The sequence below is a fragment of the Agelaius tricolor genome, unplaced genomic scaffold, assembly GCF_023055355.1.
Source record: "Agelaius tricolor isolate 1412-34295 unplaced genomic scaffold, bAgeTri1.0.p SCAF_6, whole genome shotgun sequence".
Lineage (NCBI taxonomy): Eukaryota > Metazoa > Chordata > Aves > Passeriformes > Icteridae > Agelaius > Agelaius tricolor.
Genome location: NW_027269266.1, coordinates 33,303,756 through 33,324,423, shown reverse-complemented (window position 1 = coordinate 33,324,423; position 20,668 = coordinate 33,303,756). Strand labels below are relative to the sequence as shown.

Here is a 20,668-nt window from a genome sequence, read left to right as displayed (position 1 = left end):
CCACCCCTCTTCGGCTGTTCGGGCCTGCCGATTGGATGGGCGGCGAGACGGACAGGGGCCCGCCCCAATGGACGACAGGTCCTCCTGAGCTCGCCTTGCGGAGAGCCAATCAGCGAGCGCGACGCCGGTGCCGGACCGTCGGGAGCCGGGGCTGGCAGCGGTGCGCGCCGCTGCCACGTCGGACGGAGCGGCCGGGCTCGGGGCGCGGGATGGCGGCGCGGTGAGAGCGGCGAGGCGGCGGCGATGGCGGCGGGGCTGCTGCTGCTCGGCTCTGCCCTGCTGTGCGCGGCGCTGGGCTGCGCGGGCGCGGCGCTGATCCCCCCAGCGCCCGACGTGAAGGTAGAGGTGCTACACAAGCCTTTCCTCTGCCACCGGAGGACCAAGTGGGGGGACTTGATGCTCGTTCACTACGAGGGCTTCTTGGAGAGGGACGGATCCATGTTTCACTCGACGTAAGTCTTCTCCGGGCGAGCTGCTGGCTGAACTTGCGTGGGGAAATATATATATATATATATATGTGTGTGTGTGTGTGTATGTATGTGTGTGTGTGTGTGTGTGTGTATGTATGTGTGTGTGTGTGTGTGTGTATGTGTGTGTGTGTGTGTATCTATAGATGTGTGTGTATATATATATATGTATATATGTGTATATATATGTATAGAATGCCTACAGCTGGACGTGACCTTAAAGATTCCTTGACCCTTCACTAGATCAAGTTGCTCAGAGCAGCCCCTCCCGAGGCGCCTTTGAACGCTGCCCAGGTTGCTCAGAGCCCCATCCAGCCTGGCCTTGAACACCCCCAGGAATGGGCTGTCAACAGCTTCCCTGGGCAGCCTGTTCCAGTGGCTTACCACCCTCACAGTAAAGAACTTCTTTCGAATATCTAATCTGAGCCTGCTCTCACTTTAAAGTCATCACCCCTTGTCCTGTCACTACACAACCTTTTAAAAATTGTCTCTCTCCATCTTTTCAGTACCTCCCTTGAGGTACTGGAGAGGTACAGTTAGGTCACCCTGGAGCTTTCTCTTTACCAGGCTGAACAATCCCAGTTCTTTCAGCCTTTCCTCGTAGGAGAGGTGCTGCTCCATCTCTCCAACTATATATATATATGTATATGTATATATATATATGTACACATTTATTTATTTTAATATAGGTCATGCTTTCGTAAATCCAGGCCTCTCACAGGCCTCCATAATCCATCTGGGAATAGCCCTGTGAGGAGCATTTTGTCAGGGGGGAAGTGGTTTTTTGTTTGGTTGGGTTTTTTTACTCCTCCCTCCCCAACTGCCCAAAATCGATGCATGAATGCCTTATTTGTTTTGGGATAAAAGAGCTTAAATAACACTGCCTAAACTTGTCATTGGGGTCCCTCCCTCTGCTGCCTGTTCTCAGCAAGTTTAGTGTGAAGCAGTGTCTCACAGTGCTGTACAAGATGAACACCAACAGTAAGGCCTCTCTCTTTTCTCAAGGTTATAAAATAAATCTTACTTAGCGTTTGTTTTCTGGTCAGTCTGTAGGAAGTAGAGCCATGTGGCATTTCTTAAAAGATTGGGATGTTATGCATGGAGCACCTCTCCTGTGTGAAAAGGCTGAGAGAACTGGCACTGTTCAGCCTGGAAAAGAAGAGGCTTTGCGGTGACCTAACTGTGGCTTTGCACTACCTGAAGAAAGATGGAGAGAGACTTTTTGCAAGGGCCTGTAGTGACAAAACAAGGCGGGGGGACGGCTTCAAACTTAGAGCAGGTTTAGATCAGGTTATTAGAAAGAAGTTTTTTCTCTGAGGATGGTGAGACACTGGAACAGGCTGCCCAGGGAAGTTGCTGACAACCCCGTTTCTGGAGGTGTTCAAGGCCAGCTCGGATGGGGCCATGAGAACCTGGTCTAGTTGAAGGTGTGCTCATGGCACAGGGGCTAGAACTGGATGATCTTTAAGGTCTCTTCCAGTCAAACCATTCTATGATTCTGTGATTTAGGTGCAGGTTTTGGTATGTGATCTCAGCGGTTTCATAGGTCTTGTGCTACGCATAAATTTCTCTTTGGTTTCCAAAGCAAGCTATTAGTTAAAAAATAAAACAAAGTTACATGCGTCCTTCCACTAGCGGCAGCACAATGACAGCTTTTCATTATTCTTTACCTGCCCCCGACCAGACAAGTCAACATACCAGAGCCACAGAAATGCAAATAGGAGGAAGAGCCAGAAATTCGAGGGAGTCTGCTAAGAGCCTGCAACGACTTGCTAATGCTGGATGTCCTGTAAAACATCAACGGAGTGTTAATAGTGGGAGACAGCAAAATATTCAAGTCTCTGCAGGCTGCCTGAAGGCTACTTTTGTATATGAAAAAAAAAGAAAAGAAAGAAGACAGTTTTGCATGTTTATGCTCTTGCAGACGATTCAACTAAAATCTCACTAATTTTCTCTTGTAGTTAACCTGCCTCTTTAAAAGGACTTCTAGTGACACACTAAAGTTTTTGCTGCTGACTAACTTCTGTAAGTGTTCTGTTTTCTTCTTAAACACCTCTCCTGCATGACTAGTAAATAGAGCTTTCAAATTTCTTGTCTGTTAGTAGAGTGAAAGTAGTCTGAGTTGTACCATCTGGTTAAATCAGAAAAAGGTCCTGTGTCCCAAGTCTGAAGTTGAATGTTTTGCAAGCAGTTGTTTCTGTATTTTCTAGACTGTTATGTAGTTGCTTTGTTGGTTTTTTTTATTTTCCCCAGTGGCTTCTTTTGAAAGAGATGAGACTGATGCTTCTGAGCATGTTAAAATGTATATTGCTATGATGACCATGCTGGTCTGTGATTTGCTGTTTACAATGGCTTTGACTGTAAATTTTTAAGAAAATGCCTTTTCTAGTCCGATCAGTTTCCAAGTGGAAGTAGGTGGTCAGGGAAATGGAGATCTGGGTTGGTTAGTGTGGTCATAAATACACAAGGTATATGTTTTTTTATTTCTTTCCACTTCCCAAAGAACCTTGTCATGCAAAGCATAAGTTTTAAGGACTTTGAAAGTGTAGGCCTTTCATTTAGGAGGTGTCAAGGTGCTGAGTGGTGCTGTGTTTTTAACTCTAGATCTACATTATGAGCATATTCCATCAGCCCTTTGTGGAACTTGGTGTTTAAAAATGAAGTCTTTTATTCCTTTCTTTTCCAGTCACAAGCACAACAATGGTCAACCTATGTGGTTTACACTTGGCATAAGGGAAGCTCTCAAAGGCTGGGACAGAGGGTTGAAGGACATGTGTGTGGGAGAGAAACGGAAGCTGACCATTCCACCAGCCCTTGCTTATGGAAAAGAAGGGAAAGGTAAAACATGTGAAGCACTCCCCTTGCTCTAATTGTTTCTAACTTCTGTATTTTACTGTTATTCTTGGCCTAAGAGGTTAGCAAGCTTTCAAGCTTTCCAGGTTGATTCTGTTAAAGAAGAAAAATTGAGAGAGTCAAGTGCTCTTTCTCATAAATTTGTTTCCTGCAGTAATATCCTTCAAGTGGCTGTGTTGTAAATGCAGGGGAAAAAACCCAGAAACTGATGGTAGCTGCTGTGCTGTATGTTCTGAGTGTCTTTTCTGTTAGTGCTGTGCTCAGCAGAAGCACAGCAGAAGCTCAGTGCCCTGCTTTTTCTTTTTGTTTTTTAGTTTGTTTTTTTTCTCCCTTCTTTTACAGTCAAGTGGAGGTGGTTGCTTAGGTAACAGTTGGCTTTTTGGCTGTTGGATCTGATTTTGTACTTCATGAATGTGCATTTGCAAGATTCATTCCTGCTTTCAGGTTTCTTTTAGAACCCTAAGAAACTTCCTGTACTGCTGCCCAGCCAGTTCTTAGATGATACAGTAAGAAGTCACTGTTTATTTCTCCATATAGGGACATTAATGCTTTCCCTCTTACAGCTATTTTCAGTTTGGGCAGTGGTCCCTGTTATCCACAGTAAGATGTGCATGGGCAGTCATGTTGTCACCTGCTGAAAATGCACTGATTGCTGTGCAGACAGATATAAACATCTCAACATCTCTACTACTGAGGCTGTTGGGGGCTTTTCCTTCCAAATATTTACAGATTCCTTTAACAGGAAGGCCAGATTGGGAATATGCAGTTAAGCAAGTGACAGCTTGAATGGTTCTACTTCTGCTTTATGGGATTTGTTTTAGTTAACTTTTTTTAGCAGTTATTATGAATATTTATGCCATGACAAGAGTTGCAACAAATGACCTACGGTAATGGAAGGTTCCAAAGCAGGAAGGATAAATGTCTAGGAGCCTACAGTCCATCCTGCTGCTGTTCTCTCCCATCACTATGAGACTGTTTTGGGAATGAGGACTGTTTGCATGTCTGTGTCTTCTGGCAAGTAGGGCTGCACACAGGCTTAGGGCTCCATATTACCTCATGCCAGGTACTATTCATACCTACAGCACACTTCATACTCTTCTTTATTAAATGTACCCGTTCAACACACATTTTTCTAGAAGCCCTGGTTTATGGTTCAAGATGCAGTATTAGAAGTAATCATGTTTCTAGTAGAGAACGGGAACTTTGTGGTTGTCATTCAGTCTTTATGCAGAGCTCAGCTGTAAATTTTTTCACAAAAAGATGTGAAATGCTGCAGTGCTCATGTAGTCATCACAGGCCTGATTGTTTGATTAATATGTAAAGCACTGTAGTTGTTCTTCAAAGACTTGCAAGCCTCACCTCTGTGTTTAGTGCAAGAAGGTTAAACAGCTAAACACTGCTAACTGCTGTAAGAAATTACTTGCTTTAGGAAGACTGAAGTATTTGAGCATAATTATGTTGCTGTTTTCAAGTGATACCCTTGAAGATGAAATTATTTCATTTTCTTCATACTTTCCTTCAAATGCACATAATTTCACTAGCCTCCCACCTTGGTTGCTTTCTGACTCATCATTTGAGTCAGATGCCTTTTTCTGTAACACTCAAAAAATTACCTGTGTTTCAAACTCTAAACAGGGCACCGTGCCCTGTATTTCCAGAAAATTCTGCACATTTTTTCATCCCAGAAATCTTCAAGCCTGTTTGTTGCTGCAGCTCAGGGTGTATTTAACACCACAGCTCCAAAATGGTAGATGTGGATTATTTTTCCCTGTCTTCTCAAGGCACAGAAATAATTTTTGGGGTGCTGCTGTCCAATATAGGGATATATTTGGTGCTGTTCAACCTGTCTCTGTATAAAGGAGCAAAGTGATGTGCTAAAAGGTCTTTGACAGTAGCTTCAGCCATCAGCATGAGGGCATATCACATCTCTGCCAAAGCCAGTGCCTGATGAACTGATATCCTTGAGGTGTGGTGGCTGGGGAGTGCTCTGTGGCACTGTTAGGAAGTTACCAGTCTCTTCATCTAGATCAAAAATGATATTGTGGTAACACAGGCCTTGTGATCAGGTTTGGGTACTTGGTTTCTGCTGTGTGTTTGGAAACAGCTCGGTGCTTTGTGCCCTGAGTCCAGAGACTGCTGTGGGAGACCAACAGCATCCCTGGCCTTTTTCTGCAAAAGAGCTTTTCCAGTGGCAGAACAGCAGGTACAAGGCTGGCAGTAGAGAGGAATTTGGGGACTGTTGGGATATCCAGCGTACTAAATTCTCCCTTCCTGCTGCCCTGTAATTAGTCTTGGCTGTAGCCTGTCTGACTGTACAGTCTCCTTTACTGTTTTCCACTTTATCTGGCTCTGGCCAGGAAAGAAAAAAGATTCAAGATCATTGTTTGATAAACTTGTGATGGTAATTGCTGAATAAGAGCTTGCATTAACACCTACTACTCCACAAGGAAACAGTTGCATCTAAAGTTGCATTTGTGCTGTAGGGGCTGCTCAGAGTTCGGGCTACAGGCTGACACAGTTGTGTCATCGCTGTTTGAGATACTTGTCCTTGCTAGTTCAAACTGCAGGATGCTTTGAAATGACTGGGCTTGCTGGAACATTGCTCTGATGCATGTGGCTATTGTATGGCATTGAATATATAGTTGGTTTTAACTTTTCTCCATTTTGGGCAGGAAAAATTCCACCTGAGAGCACATTGATTTTCAACATTGACCTTCTAGAAATTAGAAATGGACCAAGGTCTCATGAGTCATTCCAAGAGATGGATCTTAATGATGATTGGAAACTATCCAAGCAAGAGGTGAGTGGGTTATCCTTCTCTTGTGAGCAAATTTAACAGGATGGGAGAGTGGAAAAGAATGCACACTGGAAAGAGAGTGGAAAATCTATGCTACACTGCTCTGACCCTTGTATCCTAGTGAAAATTCTGGACTGGAGGTTCAAAAGGAGCCTTGGTAAGCTGAGGATAGACATGTGACTCATGTGCTGCATGCTTGTGGAAGACTTGGATAAAGTAAAGCATCTTAGAAATAAAACCAGACTTCAGGGCTTTTTGGATTTAATTGCTGATTTATTAATAAACTGGGATTTCTTCTGCTGTAGGGCAATCCTATTTCATTGTGAAGGACATGTATTCAGCATTATTCACCATCTGTTTGTCTCTCATTTTCAAACTTCTGCTTTTTCAGCAAAAGTGATCCATGAGAAGCTAGTGTAAACCACTGAGTTCTTTTTGATTTGGGTCTGGCACCAGTTTACCAGACTCAGAAGGCTAATTAATATGTATGTATCAGAAAGTTTGGGTGTGTAATGTCTGCATATTAGGAATGTAAGCATTAGCCCTAACAAATCCCAGAGACTGAAGTGACTAAAACAGACCTGAAATGTGGCCCATGGTTCTTATACAAGTATCTGTTGTATCTGTTTCTGGTATCTGTTTAATAGATGTAATATGTTGGTATTACAATTTTTATAGAAGGCTCTGTGATTCAGAACACTTGGGATCTCCATAGTAAAACCTTAAAAACTTATTAAAAGCAATCTGATGTTGTCGAAAACACTGCTTGCCATTACTATCTAGCTTAATGTAAGTAGGTGTTCTAGTGATGTGTTTAAAACCTGCCTTGAGTTTAAAATCCTTAAAAAATCCTTGCATCTTTAAAAATTTTGAGATATCTAAAAATCTTTTAATGTATTTCCCATTGGAGCAGCAAACACTGAGATTGTGGAGTATATATCTGGAGTGGCTGTTTACATGTACTGGGTTATCAGGGTGCTAGAATGTGGGAAAGCTGCCTCTGACCAATTGGTAGCTAATAACTTCTGCCCAGCTATTTTTACTTTACTGTATAGACATCAGAAGACAGGTTGTCCTGACTCATTTTTTGAGTCAGATAACATAAAGGTATGGCAACAGCTTTGCTAGTTTTACTGTCACTTGTATCACTAAAGACCCTTCATTCAAAGAGACTGCAGAATCAGTTAGACAAGTATTATGCTGTGATCTAATACCACCATCCTGAGCATAGCATCCCTCTGTTATGCTGCAGAAATCAACTCTTTCATAAGTCTGAAAATGTTCACTCTCACCTTTGTCTAACAGGTGAAAATTTACTTGAAGAAAGAATTTGAAAAGCATGGAGCAGTGGTAAATGACACCCAGCATGATGCTTTGGTTGAAGACATATTTGATAAAGAGGATGAAGACAGCGACGGGTTTATATCTGCAAGGGAATTCACGTACAAGCATGATGAGCTGTAGAAAGAAAAGAGTGGCATAATTTTTTTGGACACAAATAGCAGTGACTTAGACTGTCTGGTTCTCCTGTCATCTTAATTCTATGCTTTGGAATTGACAATTGCTGTTGGCAGAGAAACACTTTGTTTATATAAAAGAGAATTTCTGTTTGTTATGTACAAATGTTTTAAACTGTTTTAAAGTGTGAAAATGTTCCTCCTCTTACACAGCGAAGACTTGCACATCAGTATTTTAAAGTTTTGTATTAAATTATTTTTCAGAAATGAAACAAACTTTCCATTTATCATTCATTATGAAAATCAAAATCCAGTTCAGTGACTTTCTGTGATTTGTTTGTGTGCCAAGATCACTTTCAGCAGCTACCTTACATATTACTTGTAGTCTGTGGCTTAATTTCTTGACCTTCCTTCTGTCAGTGTCACTGCTTAAAAAGCAGTTTGCTGACCTTGGGTTTTTTTCCTGCAGATTTTCAAAAGATGTAGTACAAGGCATCAGCATCTCTCTATATGGCTGAGAAACTGATACAAAGCTGAATGAGAAAAATGACTATCATGTGCTGATTTGCCCTTCTAAAGGGAGAATGTTACCACCCACGCCAATAATTGTCTGCATTTTTCATTAAATTTTGTGAACAAAGCAGGAGTTAAATGTCAGACTTTCACTTCTACTGCCAGCAACATTCTAGGAAACATCTGTAATTTGGAAAGCAGCAAGTTGTGCTGCAGTGCAGAGGTGGTGTCCTTTAAATGTACAGACACATATGTTTTGAAACTCAGACTTGGCATTCATCAGAAGAGCTCATACCTTTCTCTCACAGCTTGAGGGGGATCTTGAGCAGAATGTTACAAGTCTGAAGTTTTTCCTCTTTGCAGAAGAGAGCATACTGACAGGAAGATCAGTATGGTCTGAAGAACAGTTTCCACGGACTTGTCTGCAGCTGTGTAAGTAGCAGAACTTGTTTCATTGTCCCTTTGCAGCATTTTTCACAAGTAGCACACAAGCGATACGAATTTTCAATTAAAAAGTGAATTTTTAGGAAAAAAAGAGGTGTTAAGGTAAGTGCTATGGTGCTGTGTCTTTATAGAGGTGGAGATCGTTAGGATTTCAAACACAAAATTGCAGTTGAAAGATCTTTCTGGAGAAGAGATATTTTACAATTGTCCATGGTTTCTTAAATGAGAGGGCAAGGTATCTCAGGGACAGAATTTATCCTGACATCACTAACATATGGGTCTATGAACACAGCGTTGTACTTGGAAATCATTGCCCAAAGCCATGTAAGGATGCACAACAAATCCAGTTGTGTGAAAGTGAGATTGCTGCATTGCACTAACCCCTAACTACTGCAGACTGCATTCCAGGCTTTCGGTGCTGTAGGTGTGTTAGATGTTTCCCTGCCACCTAGTGTTGCAACTGAGGACTGGAGGACTGCTTCCTTGAACAGCTCAGCTGCAGAGGGGTGTGCAGAGAGGCCTGTCAATAGTGACAATTGAGGGGAGAAGAAAAGTTGTGAGGGTATGCAGTGCAGGGCTGCTCTGTTTTGGTTTTCTTCCAGCATCTTAGATTTTGTGGGTAATGTTCTAAGTGACAGGAATTGCAATCATGTATTTTGTTTTCAGTAACCTTAGGTCTTTTTCCTCAGTGATGCCATCTGCTTTTCTTGAACCCAATAAAACTTTTACTTCTAATGCTGTGAGTTTCAGTAAAATAGTGTAGGGAAATGCTTCCCTTCTGTTTTAGGCTCATTTCCTGCCTTTATTCTTTTATTGTGAAGAAATCATGAATAGTCACTACCTATTTAGCGGTTCTTACTGCTCATGGTTCTGTCTGTTGATATACACATCATCTCTGTGTGTGTATATTTTTTTCTCATCACTTACAAAAAATCAAGCTTGCCTGACTTCAGTTTGCCCAAGGGTAGTTGCATGTTCTGTGCTGGCTGTCTTGATTTCCCCTACAGTCACCAGAGCATTGGGCACCTGGGGCAGCTCACTGCATGTGTGTTTATCTTGTGTTGAGATAGCTGCCTTACCAAATAGAGTCCTTCTCTGTTGACTGTGTGGGGAACCTAGACAATTACAGCCTAGGCCAAGGGAGGATAACAGGATATGAAGTTGATCTTTATACCAGTCTTGCCTAGATGTGGGGACTGGCAGGTACTCAACCAACTGAAGGGGAAATACTGTGTGTGTGTGCTGCTGGGAAGAGCAGAACTGAGGCTTTCATTGGGTCTGAGAGGGCTTTAGATCATTGTTTGCAGTGTTTAGCACATTCTCAAAACATCTGGCTGGGGAATGAAAGCATAAAAGCATGGAATAAAATTTGCCCATGTTACTGACCTAATTCATTAAAGGTTAAGATTAAATAATGGAGTGCCAATATGTGACTCCAGTAAGGGCCAGTTGTTTCTTTTGTATTAAATGGGAGTTTATAGTCAGTGCTGTGAAATGTACATAGGCATAATCTTCTGCTTGGATTTTTAAAGCATTTCATAAAAATAACTTTCAGTGAACATACAGTTATTTGTTAATGCCAGCAGAGTGTTAAAGCTGCAAGACCAAGATGCCTTATTTGGTGTTGTGTTTAGGTTTATGCCAAATGAAGAGTATGGTTTTTCTTAGTAATTTGTTTGAGAGCTGTGTTAAATTCTGAAGTTGATCTGAAAATGTTTTTTTTAAGTGCAGATTCAGCAGCAGATTTGAGAAGTCACTTCAACTTGATTATTATTTGCTACCATTAAGTCCTCCTGTGAAGATGAAAGGCTTTCTTAGGTAGAAATAGCACTGCCTGTTTTAACCTCAATTGCATTTGCTTGTTAATCCACAGAACAAACTGCTGCAGTGCCAGCAGGAGCCAGCCAGCAACCTGCAGGACACCAGAGGCAGGCAGCTCCCTGTCCTCTGAAGTGGGGAGGAATATTGGAACTTCAGTGGCACTCAGGAACATTTTGGTGGCTTGTGTGTGAAGTGTGAGATGTATTCTCCCTGAAGAAACAAACCCTCACTGTATATCTGTAAAACATGGCACTTGAAATGGGGAGAGGGTTCAAAACAGACCACTTTCCTTCTGCATCCTATAGCCTTCTTCAAACATTTCTTGTTGGTTTGTGGTTATTTTGGAAAATATATGGTGATGTTTTTTAGAACTGCAGCCTGTCATTCACAGCCAGTACCTAACAATTACTGTGGGAGTTGCTGCCTTCTGTAGGTACAGAAGCAGCCTTCAGAGCACATTTTATTTGAAAATTCTTGATAAGCAATGCAGTGACACAAGAAAGCTTTTGGCAAAACTTCAGGAATGGTGCTTTAGTCTGAAATGTTTTTTAAAGTTTTCTTTTTTGAGATAAACTGACAAGGCAAACAGAATGAATCACTTTATTTGATCTTAAATCTTTTCAGTAACTTATGTCATGGAATTATAGAATCATTTATATTGGAAAAGACCCTTAAGATCATCCAATCCAACTGTTAACCCAGCACTGCCAAGTCCACCACTCAATCATGTCCGAGTGCCCCAGCTAAATGTCCTTTGAATACCTGCAGGTGTTTCAGTGGTTCCTCCACCATATTCCTGGGTCACCTCTCCTAATGCTTTACAACCCTTGACATGAAGAAATTTTTCCTAAAATCCAAATTAAACCTCCCCTGGTACAACTTGAGGATGTTTCCTTTTGTCCTGTGCCTTGTTACTTGGGAGAAAAGCCCTACCCTCACCTTGCTCATAACCTCTTGTCAGGCAGCTGTAGAGAGTGAAAAGGTTTTCCCCCCTCTGCCTCCTTTTCTCTGGGCTAAACACTCCCAACTCCCTCAGCCTCTCCCCGTCAGACTTGTGCTCCAGACCCTTGAGCAGCTTCATCCCCTTTTCTGGATGCACTCCAGCACTTCAGTGTCTTCTCAAGAGAGGCTCAAAACTGGGCACAGGGTTTGAGCTGCAGCCTCACCAGTGCCGAGTGCAGGGGGACAATCACTGCCCTGGTCCTGCTGGCCACACTACTGCTGATACAGGCCAGGATGCCATGGGCCTTCTTGGCCACCAGGGCATACATTGGCTCATGTTCAGCTGCTGTAAACCAGCATCCCCAGGTCCTTTTCCTCCAGGCAGCTTTCCAGCCACTCTGCCCTAGCCTGTAGCACTGCCTGGGGATGATGTGATCCAGCACTTGGGGGTTGAACCTCATTCAGTTGGACTCAGCCCATTGGTCCAGCCTGTCCAGACCCCTCTGTAGAGCATGTCCTTGTGCTGCCAGGAACATCCCAAGCATAGAGTGTGTTTTGGTATTATGGTGAGTATGATATGTTAGAGAGTCATAAAGTTGCAGTGTTAAGTACATATTGAACAAATTGCTGCCAGAATTTCTTCTTCGTGATATCTTGAATGACAGTGATACATAGTTGGTTTCCTGAGTACTTGGGTGTAAAAAATAGGTTGTACAGGTCAACCCTTAAATTACCTTTGTTGTAGGTGTTCCCCACATCCCATCCTTTATGCTGTTAGATACAAGGTGTTCTATCCCTTGATCCAGAAATCTAGTTTCAGATGCAGGTGAGCACCACTAGGATTGGGAAGGCTCACTGCTTTGAGGCATTCTGAGAAAAGACACAAAGCAGGGAAAATGTCAGAGAGAGTGGGATTATGTAGAGGGATGTGAGAAATGCAAAAAGATTTTCTTTCCTGGATCCTTTGGCATCTGGTTAGTTGGTAGAAAGAGCACTGGCAGCCACTGTTGTAGGGACTGCAAGTAATAAGGCTAGTTCCTGTTTTGACTTTGATTAGAGCTGCTTTGGACAGTTCCTATATGGAATTTAAGGCAAAATGGTGTAGGGACTGCAAGTAATAAGGCTAGTTCCTGTTTTGACTTTGATTAGAGCTGCTTTGGACAGTTCCTATATGGAATTTAAGGCAAAATTTAAATTCATACTTCCAAGGCTTGTTAAAGAGTTTTCAGAATGGTATGTTGAGTTTACTTCTTGAAAATACACTGGCCTCATCATAGAGTTTTTGCAAAAAACCCCAAAACACAGACTGAAACAACTACCCCAAACCCCTTAATTTGTCTTCAATGCTGAATTGTTTTTGATAACAGGAAATAGATCAAAACTGCTTATATTTGTATAATCCTGGATAATTTTAGCTTCTCTTGAAAGTTAATCGTAACGCTTACATTCTGTGTCCTAGTTTTCTCCTGGTTCATAGGAAAAACAACTCTCTGACAAAATAAAGATCTTTCTTTAGCTATACTGCTTCTGTTTTCATGCCTGTGCTTGATTATGTCAACAGTTTCACACAAGAAATATAATTGACAATCTCAGTGGGAGGCTGTATAGGGACAAGAACTTGGTTATCGTCTCTTCCAGCCTGGAGGGGATTCAGATGGAGGCTTCTACTGCATCACATTTCTTCCTCCTGGGAATTTTTGTTCCAAAAAGAGGTTGGTTTAGCTAGGGGTTGTACCTGGTCAGAGAACATGGGGTATTTCCATTGAATCAAGTAAAAGAGTAGGAGCTTGGTTTATCTGAGAAAGTTGCCATGACAGAGGATAGTCTGAAACATAGCAGGTAAATCATTTTTTTGCAAATTTTCTGAAGGTCATGTTCTTGTAGGTTTGAGTTTGTCCAAAGGGATATTTTTTTGTTTTTACTTTTTTTTTTTTCTTTTCTTTTCTTATAACTGCTTTGCATCTCCATTAGGTTAACAAGGACGAACCCACTTTTAAATGTTAGGGTCTGACTGCAGAAATCCAGTGGAGCCAACTCTTGAGAGCTCCCCAAATCCTACCTATGTTTTCCTCTAAAAAATCTGAGGCTGATGCTAACTACCATTAAGAGCTGCTCTTCATTTTAGACACGATGCTTCTAATTTCTAGTTTGTGTCATGACCTGCATAAGGAGATTAAATGATGCAGGATAATTGATTCCTCATCTGGGATTCAGACTGGAAGCATTAAATCAATCCTGTCCTCTTTCATGTTTTTGCCATTGAAATTTCTTTAAAGGAGTTGTGTTTTCTCTTCTGACACTTTCCCTGAGTAGTGAACTAGATAATACCTATTTTTTTGTGTGTGTTTGGCCTGCTCTCTCTCTGGGAGTAAATAGCAGAGTTTAGCTCTGGTCTCTCTAATCTGCTGGGATATCTCTTTAGAGAACAGGTTTTCATTCCACAAATGCAATACAAAATGGTTTTGCTGAACTTGCGTCCATCTCTGTGTATGGACTAATTGTAGTTGAAAGAAAATCATGATCTGCTGGATTTTACTCTTAGCAAGACTGACCACAATACTTAAGAGAGACAAGACTGGTGGTCCTTCATTCTTACAGAAGGTGAGGATTTACCTTTGCATCCGGTACCTCAGCCCTTATGATGTGCCATCATGTCTGTACTGCTGCTGTCACTACCAGCAGCTGCATTAAAACCTGGGCTTCACATGCTCACGTGGACATCATGCTGTGCAGTGCACTCTTACCAGAATAAATCATGTGAGGTTCCATTTTCTTCGTGCAGGAAAAGCTGAATCTTTACTCACATAACTTATTTTATACATTTTTCACAGACCTCATGTGCAACATCTATTGGCTGGTGGTTTTCTTACTTCATTTATTGGGCAGAAGGGGATTTGTGTGTATATGCTAAGGTTCAGGTTGTTTACATTTTTCTTCTGTGGGTTCTCATGGAACAGATCTAATGTTTATGCAGGTGCACTTAGTTTTCACCCAAGAATAGGTTGTTAGAGTAAAGAACTATTCACACCAAGATTGCTTTCACAATGGAAACTTGCAAAGTACTAGCTGCACTTAGAAGAAATGACAGGCTAGCTATTGATTTAATAGAGCAGGCTTGATTTTATAATTTTTCTACCTGTCTGCAACACACTGACATAATCAAATGCTCCACCTCTGCAAAACAGTCTGAAGCAAAGCTCCCAAACACGTGGTGCTCACCTTGCAGCTGACAAACGAGCACAAACTGCAGTGGGAGCAGGTATGGTGCAGAAGCAGCCAATGCTCCCATGCCTTTAGGACCACATTCTGCTCCTGCCAAGCCAAGCCAAGCCCAGCTCACCATGGCACCTTTTGAAACAGCCACAACCTGCACCCACCTGCAGTGCTGGGGCTGTGTGGGGTGGGCTCTAGGTGTGATCTGCCAGACCTCTGCTGGCTTTGGACCTTCACACCTTGTTTCCTGAGCAGGCAGCTGTCAGTGGGATGTGTCAGAGCCTCAGGACAGACTGGAGTGGCAGCAGCCAGGCTCACCAGTAAAGCTACAGGCAGGCTTGGAGGAAACACCAGGGCCCTTGGGCTGGCAGGGAACAGCAGAGAAGATAAGCAGGGGAATATCTCTCTGTACCATCCACTTTTTCTTGGCTGAGATCCACAGCAAATATGAGGAAGTTTAGAAACTCCTGGGTAATTTATTATTTACATTTCTCTGTTAAAATATGTACATAACATGCAATCAGCGTGAAACTTACAATACCGTGTGAGCTTTCTAATTTTGACCATCTATTATCTTCCAGTTGTACCTTGTGGATAAGGCCATTTTTGTAAACATGAACTCTTTTAAGACAGAGATACTCACTTCTGAACATTTTAGAAAACACATTTTTCCTATTCTTTTGGAAGTACAGGAGCCAAAAGCACTTCTTTTATCTTAGTTAGAAATATTTTTGTTATCAGTCATCTCTTCTTACCTTGCAGCTATCTACCCTTCCATGAATAAGGAAAATGGCTTCATCATGGAAAGAGTTTTTGGAGTCAGAACTCCTTGAAAGCATATTACAAAACCCCAAAACTCTCTAAGTTTTAAGTCTGCTGAAAAATGGAATACTGGAAAATGCTGCAGCAAAAACATCTGTAGCCCAGGAAGGACATGCCACTGCTCACAGTCCCCTGTGAATGATGTGTATGGAGGAGAGAAAAGGTTGCTGACCCATACATAACTTCTAGGAGTACTCAGCAGACCTGTTGCTGTGGTTACTAACCAGAGCCTCCCCTGAATGAGTGCTATTTGCACTGCACCAGATGGCTGATAAATCACACAGGGGAATTTGCCGTCCCTTGTGTTACTGTCCGATCTTTTCTCCAAGTGCTGTGATTTAATTTACAGCAATTCACACACAGATTATTTAGCCACAACACACTAATATAAGACATGAAACTGCTGCAGGTGTGCAGTCACTTTAATGAACTCCTGTATCACCTGTGTAACACCAAGAATGTATTTTGTTTTATGTATTGATGTTCAGGTTGCTGCAATTTGAAGAACAATGCTAAGATGAGAAAAAAACCCTATGCCTGAATTTTAATAAAATTTTAATGACATGGTTACTGTAGCACATTTATTGCAGAGGGAAGTGAGATGACTTTTGCAGTTCATTGGCCTGCCACAAGCATTTCTGTACAGGCAACATCAAAAACCATGAAGCACAGGTGAAGATTAAATGTGCTCATTGCATAAGAAAGTAAAGCTCTTGCCTCTGTATTTTCTGCTGCTTCATGGTCATTACTGCCTTACCCTCTCAGGATGACAGTCCATCTGTCTGGACTATTTATTATTATGAGTCTTTAGCTATTGTCAAGTGCTTTAGCCTCACTGTTACAAGTGGTGTTCTAACACAATAAAAAAGCCAATAATAATAAATGCGGCTTGTGATAGACTTCAGAATTACAAACCTAAATACCCTGTCCCAGACTTCTGTGAATTAAAATAAGGAAAATAGCAAAATTTATGAAAACCAAGCAAGAGACTGATGATTTTTTGATACATTACTTCAGGAGTAGGCAACCTTCTTGACTGGGCAATGGAGCAGCTTGGTTGTGTGGTTCAGTGGTTGGTTGTGTGGTTCAGTGCTGTTGTGCCTAACAGGTTTCTGGACACTGAGAGTAACTGCAGCATGCCTGGAGTCCTTGCAGCAATGTGTCCCTGTCACACTGAGGAGTCGTGTTCTGCTCTGTCACTTGTGTAACGGGGATATGAATCACCTTCTGTGGTGCATGAGTAAGAGCTCAGCATCTAAGCCTGCTGCTGTGTCTACAGTCACTTTTTATGTACAGCTGCAGCATTTCCATAGATTAAACTTCAATGGTATAATTGGATGAAGAGGCTGCAGCCAGGATTTCTCCTATCTTTTTCATTTTGAGCATTCACAGAGCTCAGCAAGTGACATCTTTATTTTACATCATAATCTAGCACCTGCCATCCTTTTTCTTTGTTATGGTGGAAGCTACCTTTAGTGTGGGAGAATTATTCTCAATTCTCTGGTCCAGTCTTCTGACTATATAAAAATACCCCAAAACACTCAAGTGCCATTGATACTTCTTGCTCTTTAGGTTCATTCTATGACACCAGTTGAATTTACTCTGGCCTATTATGTAACTATCATCTAGGGTCTCATAGACATTTTTAATGTTACTTACTCTTCTTTAAAAAAGGAGCTCTTTTCTTCCTGTAACTCACTGTAAAAGGAATAATTTAAGTTTAGTGGGATGCCTTCATGGGTATAGGCTTAGATTGCCTTTAGCAATCAAGTGCATTTTTTCTGAATAACCCAAGTTCATCTGACTTTTAGGTACTCCAAATCAGTGTTCCACCAGAAAGAACACAACTAAGATGGTGCCTTGAAATTACAAAAATTAATACCAACAAAAAGCTTTTCTTGGCTGTACTACCCTTCCACCAAATTCTATCATTTTAAGCCTCTTAATATAATTTCAACACTTAGATGGTATTTTCTACCATCTATATTAAGTCCACCTCTCTCCAAAACACAGTTTATTGAGAAAACTAGTCCCATCTGCTCTATGTCTGCATGGCTGCTGACTTGAACTTGCAGAGGAAAGTATTTTGGAAATGATGAAACAAAGATTAGTGCTGCAGTGTCTTGATGATTTTGGGGCACTAGCTCTGCTTAATTAGCTTTGATCTCAAGCTAAGAAGGCGGCTAAAGAAAACCAAAAACCCACTGTAACTTAAGCTGTATATTTCAGTGTCTGCCTTTTGTTCTCTTCCTTTCACATATAAAACATGGAACAAAGATTCTTTGAAATTCTCTTTTCTAAAGAAGCATCCTTCCTGCTCTTCTTCATTGATTTTGCATCCAATTGGAAACCAATCTTTTACAAGAGAAAAAACATTTATAAAATCCATACATTCTGCCGTTATGTTTTTAAAGAGGAAATAATCAATAGATAGGCATTGTGGCTTTGCCCTAATTATTATAATTCTGTATTTTCTGTTTACGCAGCAATCTCCATTCAAGGATTTTAAAGATGCAGCTCTGAGTTAATGCTCTCCCCATTTCTTGTGTGAGGTAATTTAATTACTGTGAGGCTACAAGATTTATCCAGAGCCAAGCAGCAAGCTTATGGCAGAACAGCATACACCCCAGGCTCTCTTGATTCCCAGTACTGCGCTCTAACCACTCATCCTTGCTGCTTTGCACAGTTCATGACAGCTTACACAGAAAGGAAGCATCAAGGATTTCTGTGTTGACAGTATGTAATCATTCTGTAGACAGTCTAATAATTCTTAGGTAGATTATACTCAGCCATAATCATCTCCAGTGTAATTAGAGAAGAGACTTAGTCATCTAAGTGAGCATAATATAGGTAATCTAAGTGGTGTGCTATAGGATATAATCTGAACCCATTTCTAAATTGCACCTGCTCTTTTCATCAGCTGTCTTTCTGATTCTAAGAAGCAAGCTGCCTGTGACGCAGTTCATCCTTGATGTAACTCCAGAGCAAGGAATTTGGGTTGCTATGTTCAACTAAACTTGTTACAATTAAATTGGTATAAAGTCCTCAGCTTTTCAGTGATTCAGATCACCTTTCAATCATACATCCTAAGCAGGAGATATACAGTCTTTTTCTGTTGTAAAACACATTGAAATGTAATTCTGATGGCAGCAAAACTGATATCAAAGGAAAACAAAGGTCTTGCTTAAAATATATAATGGAAACCCTTAGAGCATGAAGGGCTTCCATGTTGCTAATGATCAGCTCAGCTTTTTAATCAAAAGCACTGAGGCCAGGTAGTGCCTATTCAGACTACTGACATACCCCCAAAAGGTGCAGTGCCACAGTGTTTCACATTCACTGAGGCTGGGAACAGCAAACTGTTTTCTCTCTTAGTTACATAATGAAGCTGCAGCTTTTGGTCTGCATTTAAGTTTGACAGCAGCAGTGTCCAATGCTTATCCATAATTTCTGAACAGATGCAGACCTGTGGTGCTGTTTGTGGTGATGAGAGGAAATTCTTTTTGGTGTATAGAGTTTCAGAACTTTTCCTTCTATATTTTCTTTAAATGTGCAGATTCTGTCTAGCTTTTTGTTTTTTCTTTAGCCAGGTTACTAAACCAGATCTAACAGGCAGTGCCATATTTAAGTGGTATGGCTTTACCAGCCTAACATACTTGCTTCTTTCTGCTCTCCTGGTGAAATACCCTAGATTATAATGCTATTTAATATCTCTACTGGCTCATCCTCGCCTCTCTGAACTTTTCCCCTGCTTCCTTTTAACCTTCCTGTCTTCCCATCAAACATACTTGGCAGTCTCTTCTGCACATTAAATGCCTGGTTTAAGGCAGGAATTGGTGGAATGTGCAGCAAGGCTCTTCTCCTTGAATACAGAGATAGATACATAAAGGTGCTGTCTTATACCAGCACCATGTAACCATATGTGTTAGATCATATTTAGCAGTTTAACCATTTATGCAGGGACCTGCATGGTTATACTCAGCAGTTAAACTATGTTAAACTATTTTTACCTCTGTATGGAGGCACAGGCTGTGTGCTGAGGATGGAGCACAGAGGACAGCTCCATTTGGGCAAGTTTGGCAAGGAGGGCAGGCCATCTGCTCCACATGCCATGGCTGAGGGACGCTGTGCTGTGAATGGGGTCCCCTGAGAGGGACAGCGGGTGCTGCTTTGCTTTGGGCCTGCTGCTGGTGGTGCTGCTGCTGGTGGTGCTGCTGCTGGTGCTGCTGCATCCAAAGAGCTGAGAGGTCCCTGGAGGTTCAGCTGCTGGAGGGGCTGGAGCCCACTGTGACACTCCACATGCAGCACCAGGGAATTCCTCAGTCATGAACCATAGAATCACAGAATTCATTAGGTTGGAAAAGTCTCCAAGATCATCGAGCCCAACATTTGACCGATCACTTCCTCGTCAACTAGGTCAACTAGATCTTGGTGCTAAATGTCAGCCCAGATGCTTCTTGAACACTTGCAGGGATGGTGACTTCACCACCTCCCTGGGCAGCACATTCCAATCCTTAAAAACCCTTTCCTTGGGGATACTTCTGATGAGCTCATCTCCTCAGCTTGGCAAAGTTTGGAGAACTCCTTACGCAGTGGTTTGACTGGTTGATGAGGCAGCAGCCATATTTTAAAACTCACAGTTCTCTTCCTAGAGTTACCTTTGCGTGAGACAGAGGAACGCAAGTTAGTCATGAGACTAAAACTGAATAAAAAAGCCCCTTCTCTTTCGACACGCTCTCGGTTCTCTAGACGGGCTGAGGGATAACATGCCGACCGTCGATGGCTCTCCGCGGGAAGGGACCACAGTGGGATGCTCCAGGGCCATCCCAAAGCAGGGGGCGCGGGCTCGGGCTGTGGGCATCCCGAGCATCCCCGCCGCGGATCGGCCGCAGCACGGTCGGGGCCGCGCCCTCCGCCGCCGCCGCCACCGGCCGGGACTCGGCGGCTGCGCGCGCAGGGGGCGGGGCCGGGGCGCCGCGGGGCCGAGCGGAGCGGGAGCGGCGGGAGCGGCGCTCAGGTACGGGAGCGGTGCCGGCAGCGCCGCGGGGCAGGGCGGCACCTCCCCATCGCCTCCCCATCGCCTCCCCATCGCCTCCCCGTCCCCTTCCTCCTCGGAGCGGCGCGGCCGGGCGAGCGTGTCACTTCTCGGCGCGGGGGAAAGTGTCGGGGTCCGCGGGCAGCGACCTTCCCGGAGGGGCTCGCCCCGCCAGCGCCGGGCGACGGCGGCGGACAGGGAGGGAAGCAGGGATGTAGGGAGGCGAGGAGGGATGTAGGGAGGCAAGGAGGGATGTAGGGAGGCAGAGCAGGAGGGAGCTGCCATGGGGGATGGCGCGGGAGGG

At 42.8% G+C, this 20,668-nt stretch overlaps 2 protein-coding genes across 3 annotated transcripts in view; both read left to right on the top strand.

Annotated features, from left to right (window-relative positions):
• The first annotated feature begins 107 nt into the window (after positions 1 to 107).
• FKBP14 (FKBP prolyl isomerase 14) lies at positions 108 to 12,815 on the top strand. Of its 2 annotated transcripts, XM_071429287.1 has the most exons (6): positions 108 to 452; positions 3,154 to 3,305; positions 5,993 to 6,120; positions 7,423 to 8,519; positions 10,405 to 12,385; positions 12,478 to 12,815. In XM_071429287.1, the coding sequence occupies exons 1-4, from the start codon at positions 244 to 246 to the stop codon at positions 7,579 to 7,581; spliced, it is 648 nt and encodes a 215-aa protein (XP_071285388.1). In that variant the 5' UTR covers positions 108 to 243; the 3' UTR covers positions 7,582 to 8,519; positions 10,405 to 12,385; positions 12,478 to 12,815. The 2 variants fall into 2 exon arrangements, with proteins under 2 accessions (XP_071285388.1, XP_071285386.1); XM_071429285.1 differs by having other exon boundaries at positions 7,423 to 12,385.
• A 7,392-nt stretch (positions 12,816 to 20,207) lies between these two features.
• Positions 20,208 to 20,668, top strand: part of SCRN1 (secernin 1) — a 39,360-nt gene continuing 38,899 nt past the window's right edge. The window contains exon 1 of the mRNA XM_071429262.1: positions 20,208 to 20,346. The gene's annotated coding sequence lies outside the window, so the exon portion shown is untranslated. The remainder of the gene's footprint in view (positions 20,347 to 20,668) is intronic.

Bases quoted from the DNA above. Each gene is read 5' to 3' on its own strand.
- FKBP14 (XM_071429287.1), top strand. From the start codon at position 244: ATGGCGGCGGGGCTGCTGCTGCTCGGCTCTGCCCTGCTGTGCGCGGCG. The intron at 453-3,153 runs GTAAGTCTTCTC...TTTCTTTTCCAG, and splicing joins GGATCCATGTTTCACTCGAC to TCACAAGCACAACAATGGTC. The intron at 6,121-7,422 runs GTGAGTGGGTTA...TTTGTCTAACAG, and splicing joins GGAAACTATCCAAGCAAGAG to GTGAAAATTTACTTGAAGAA.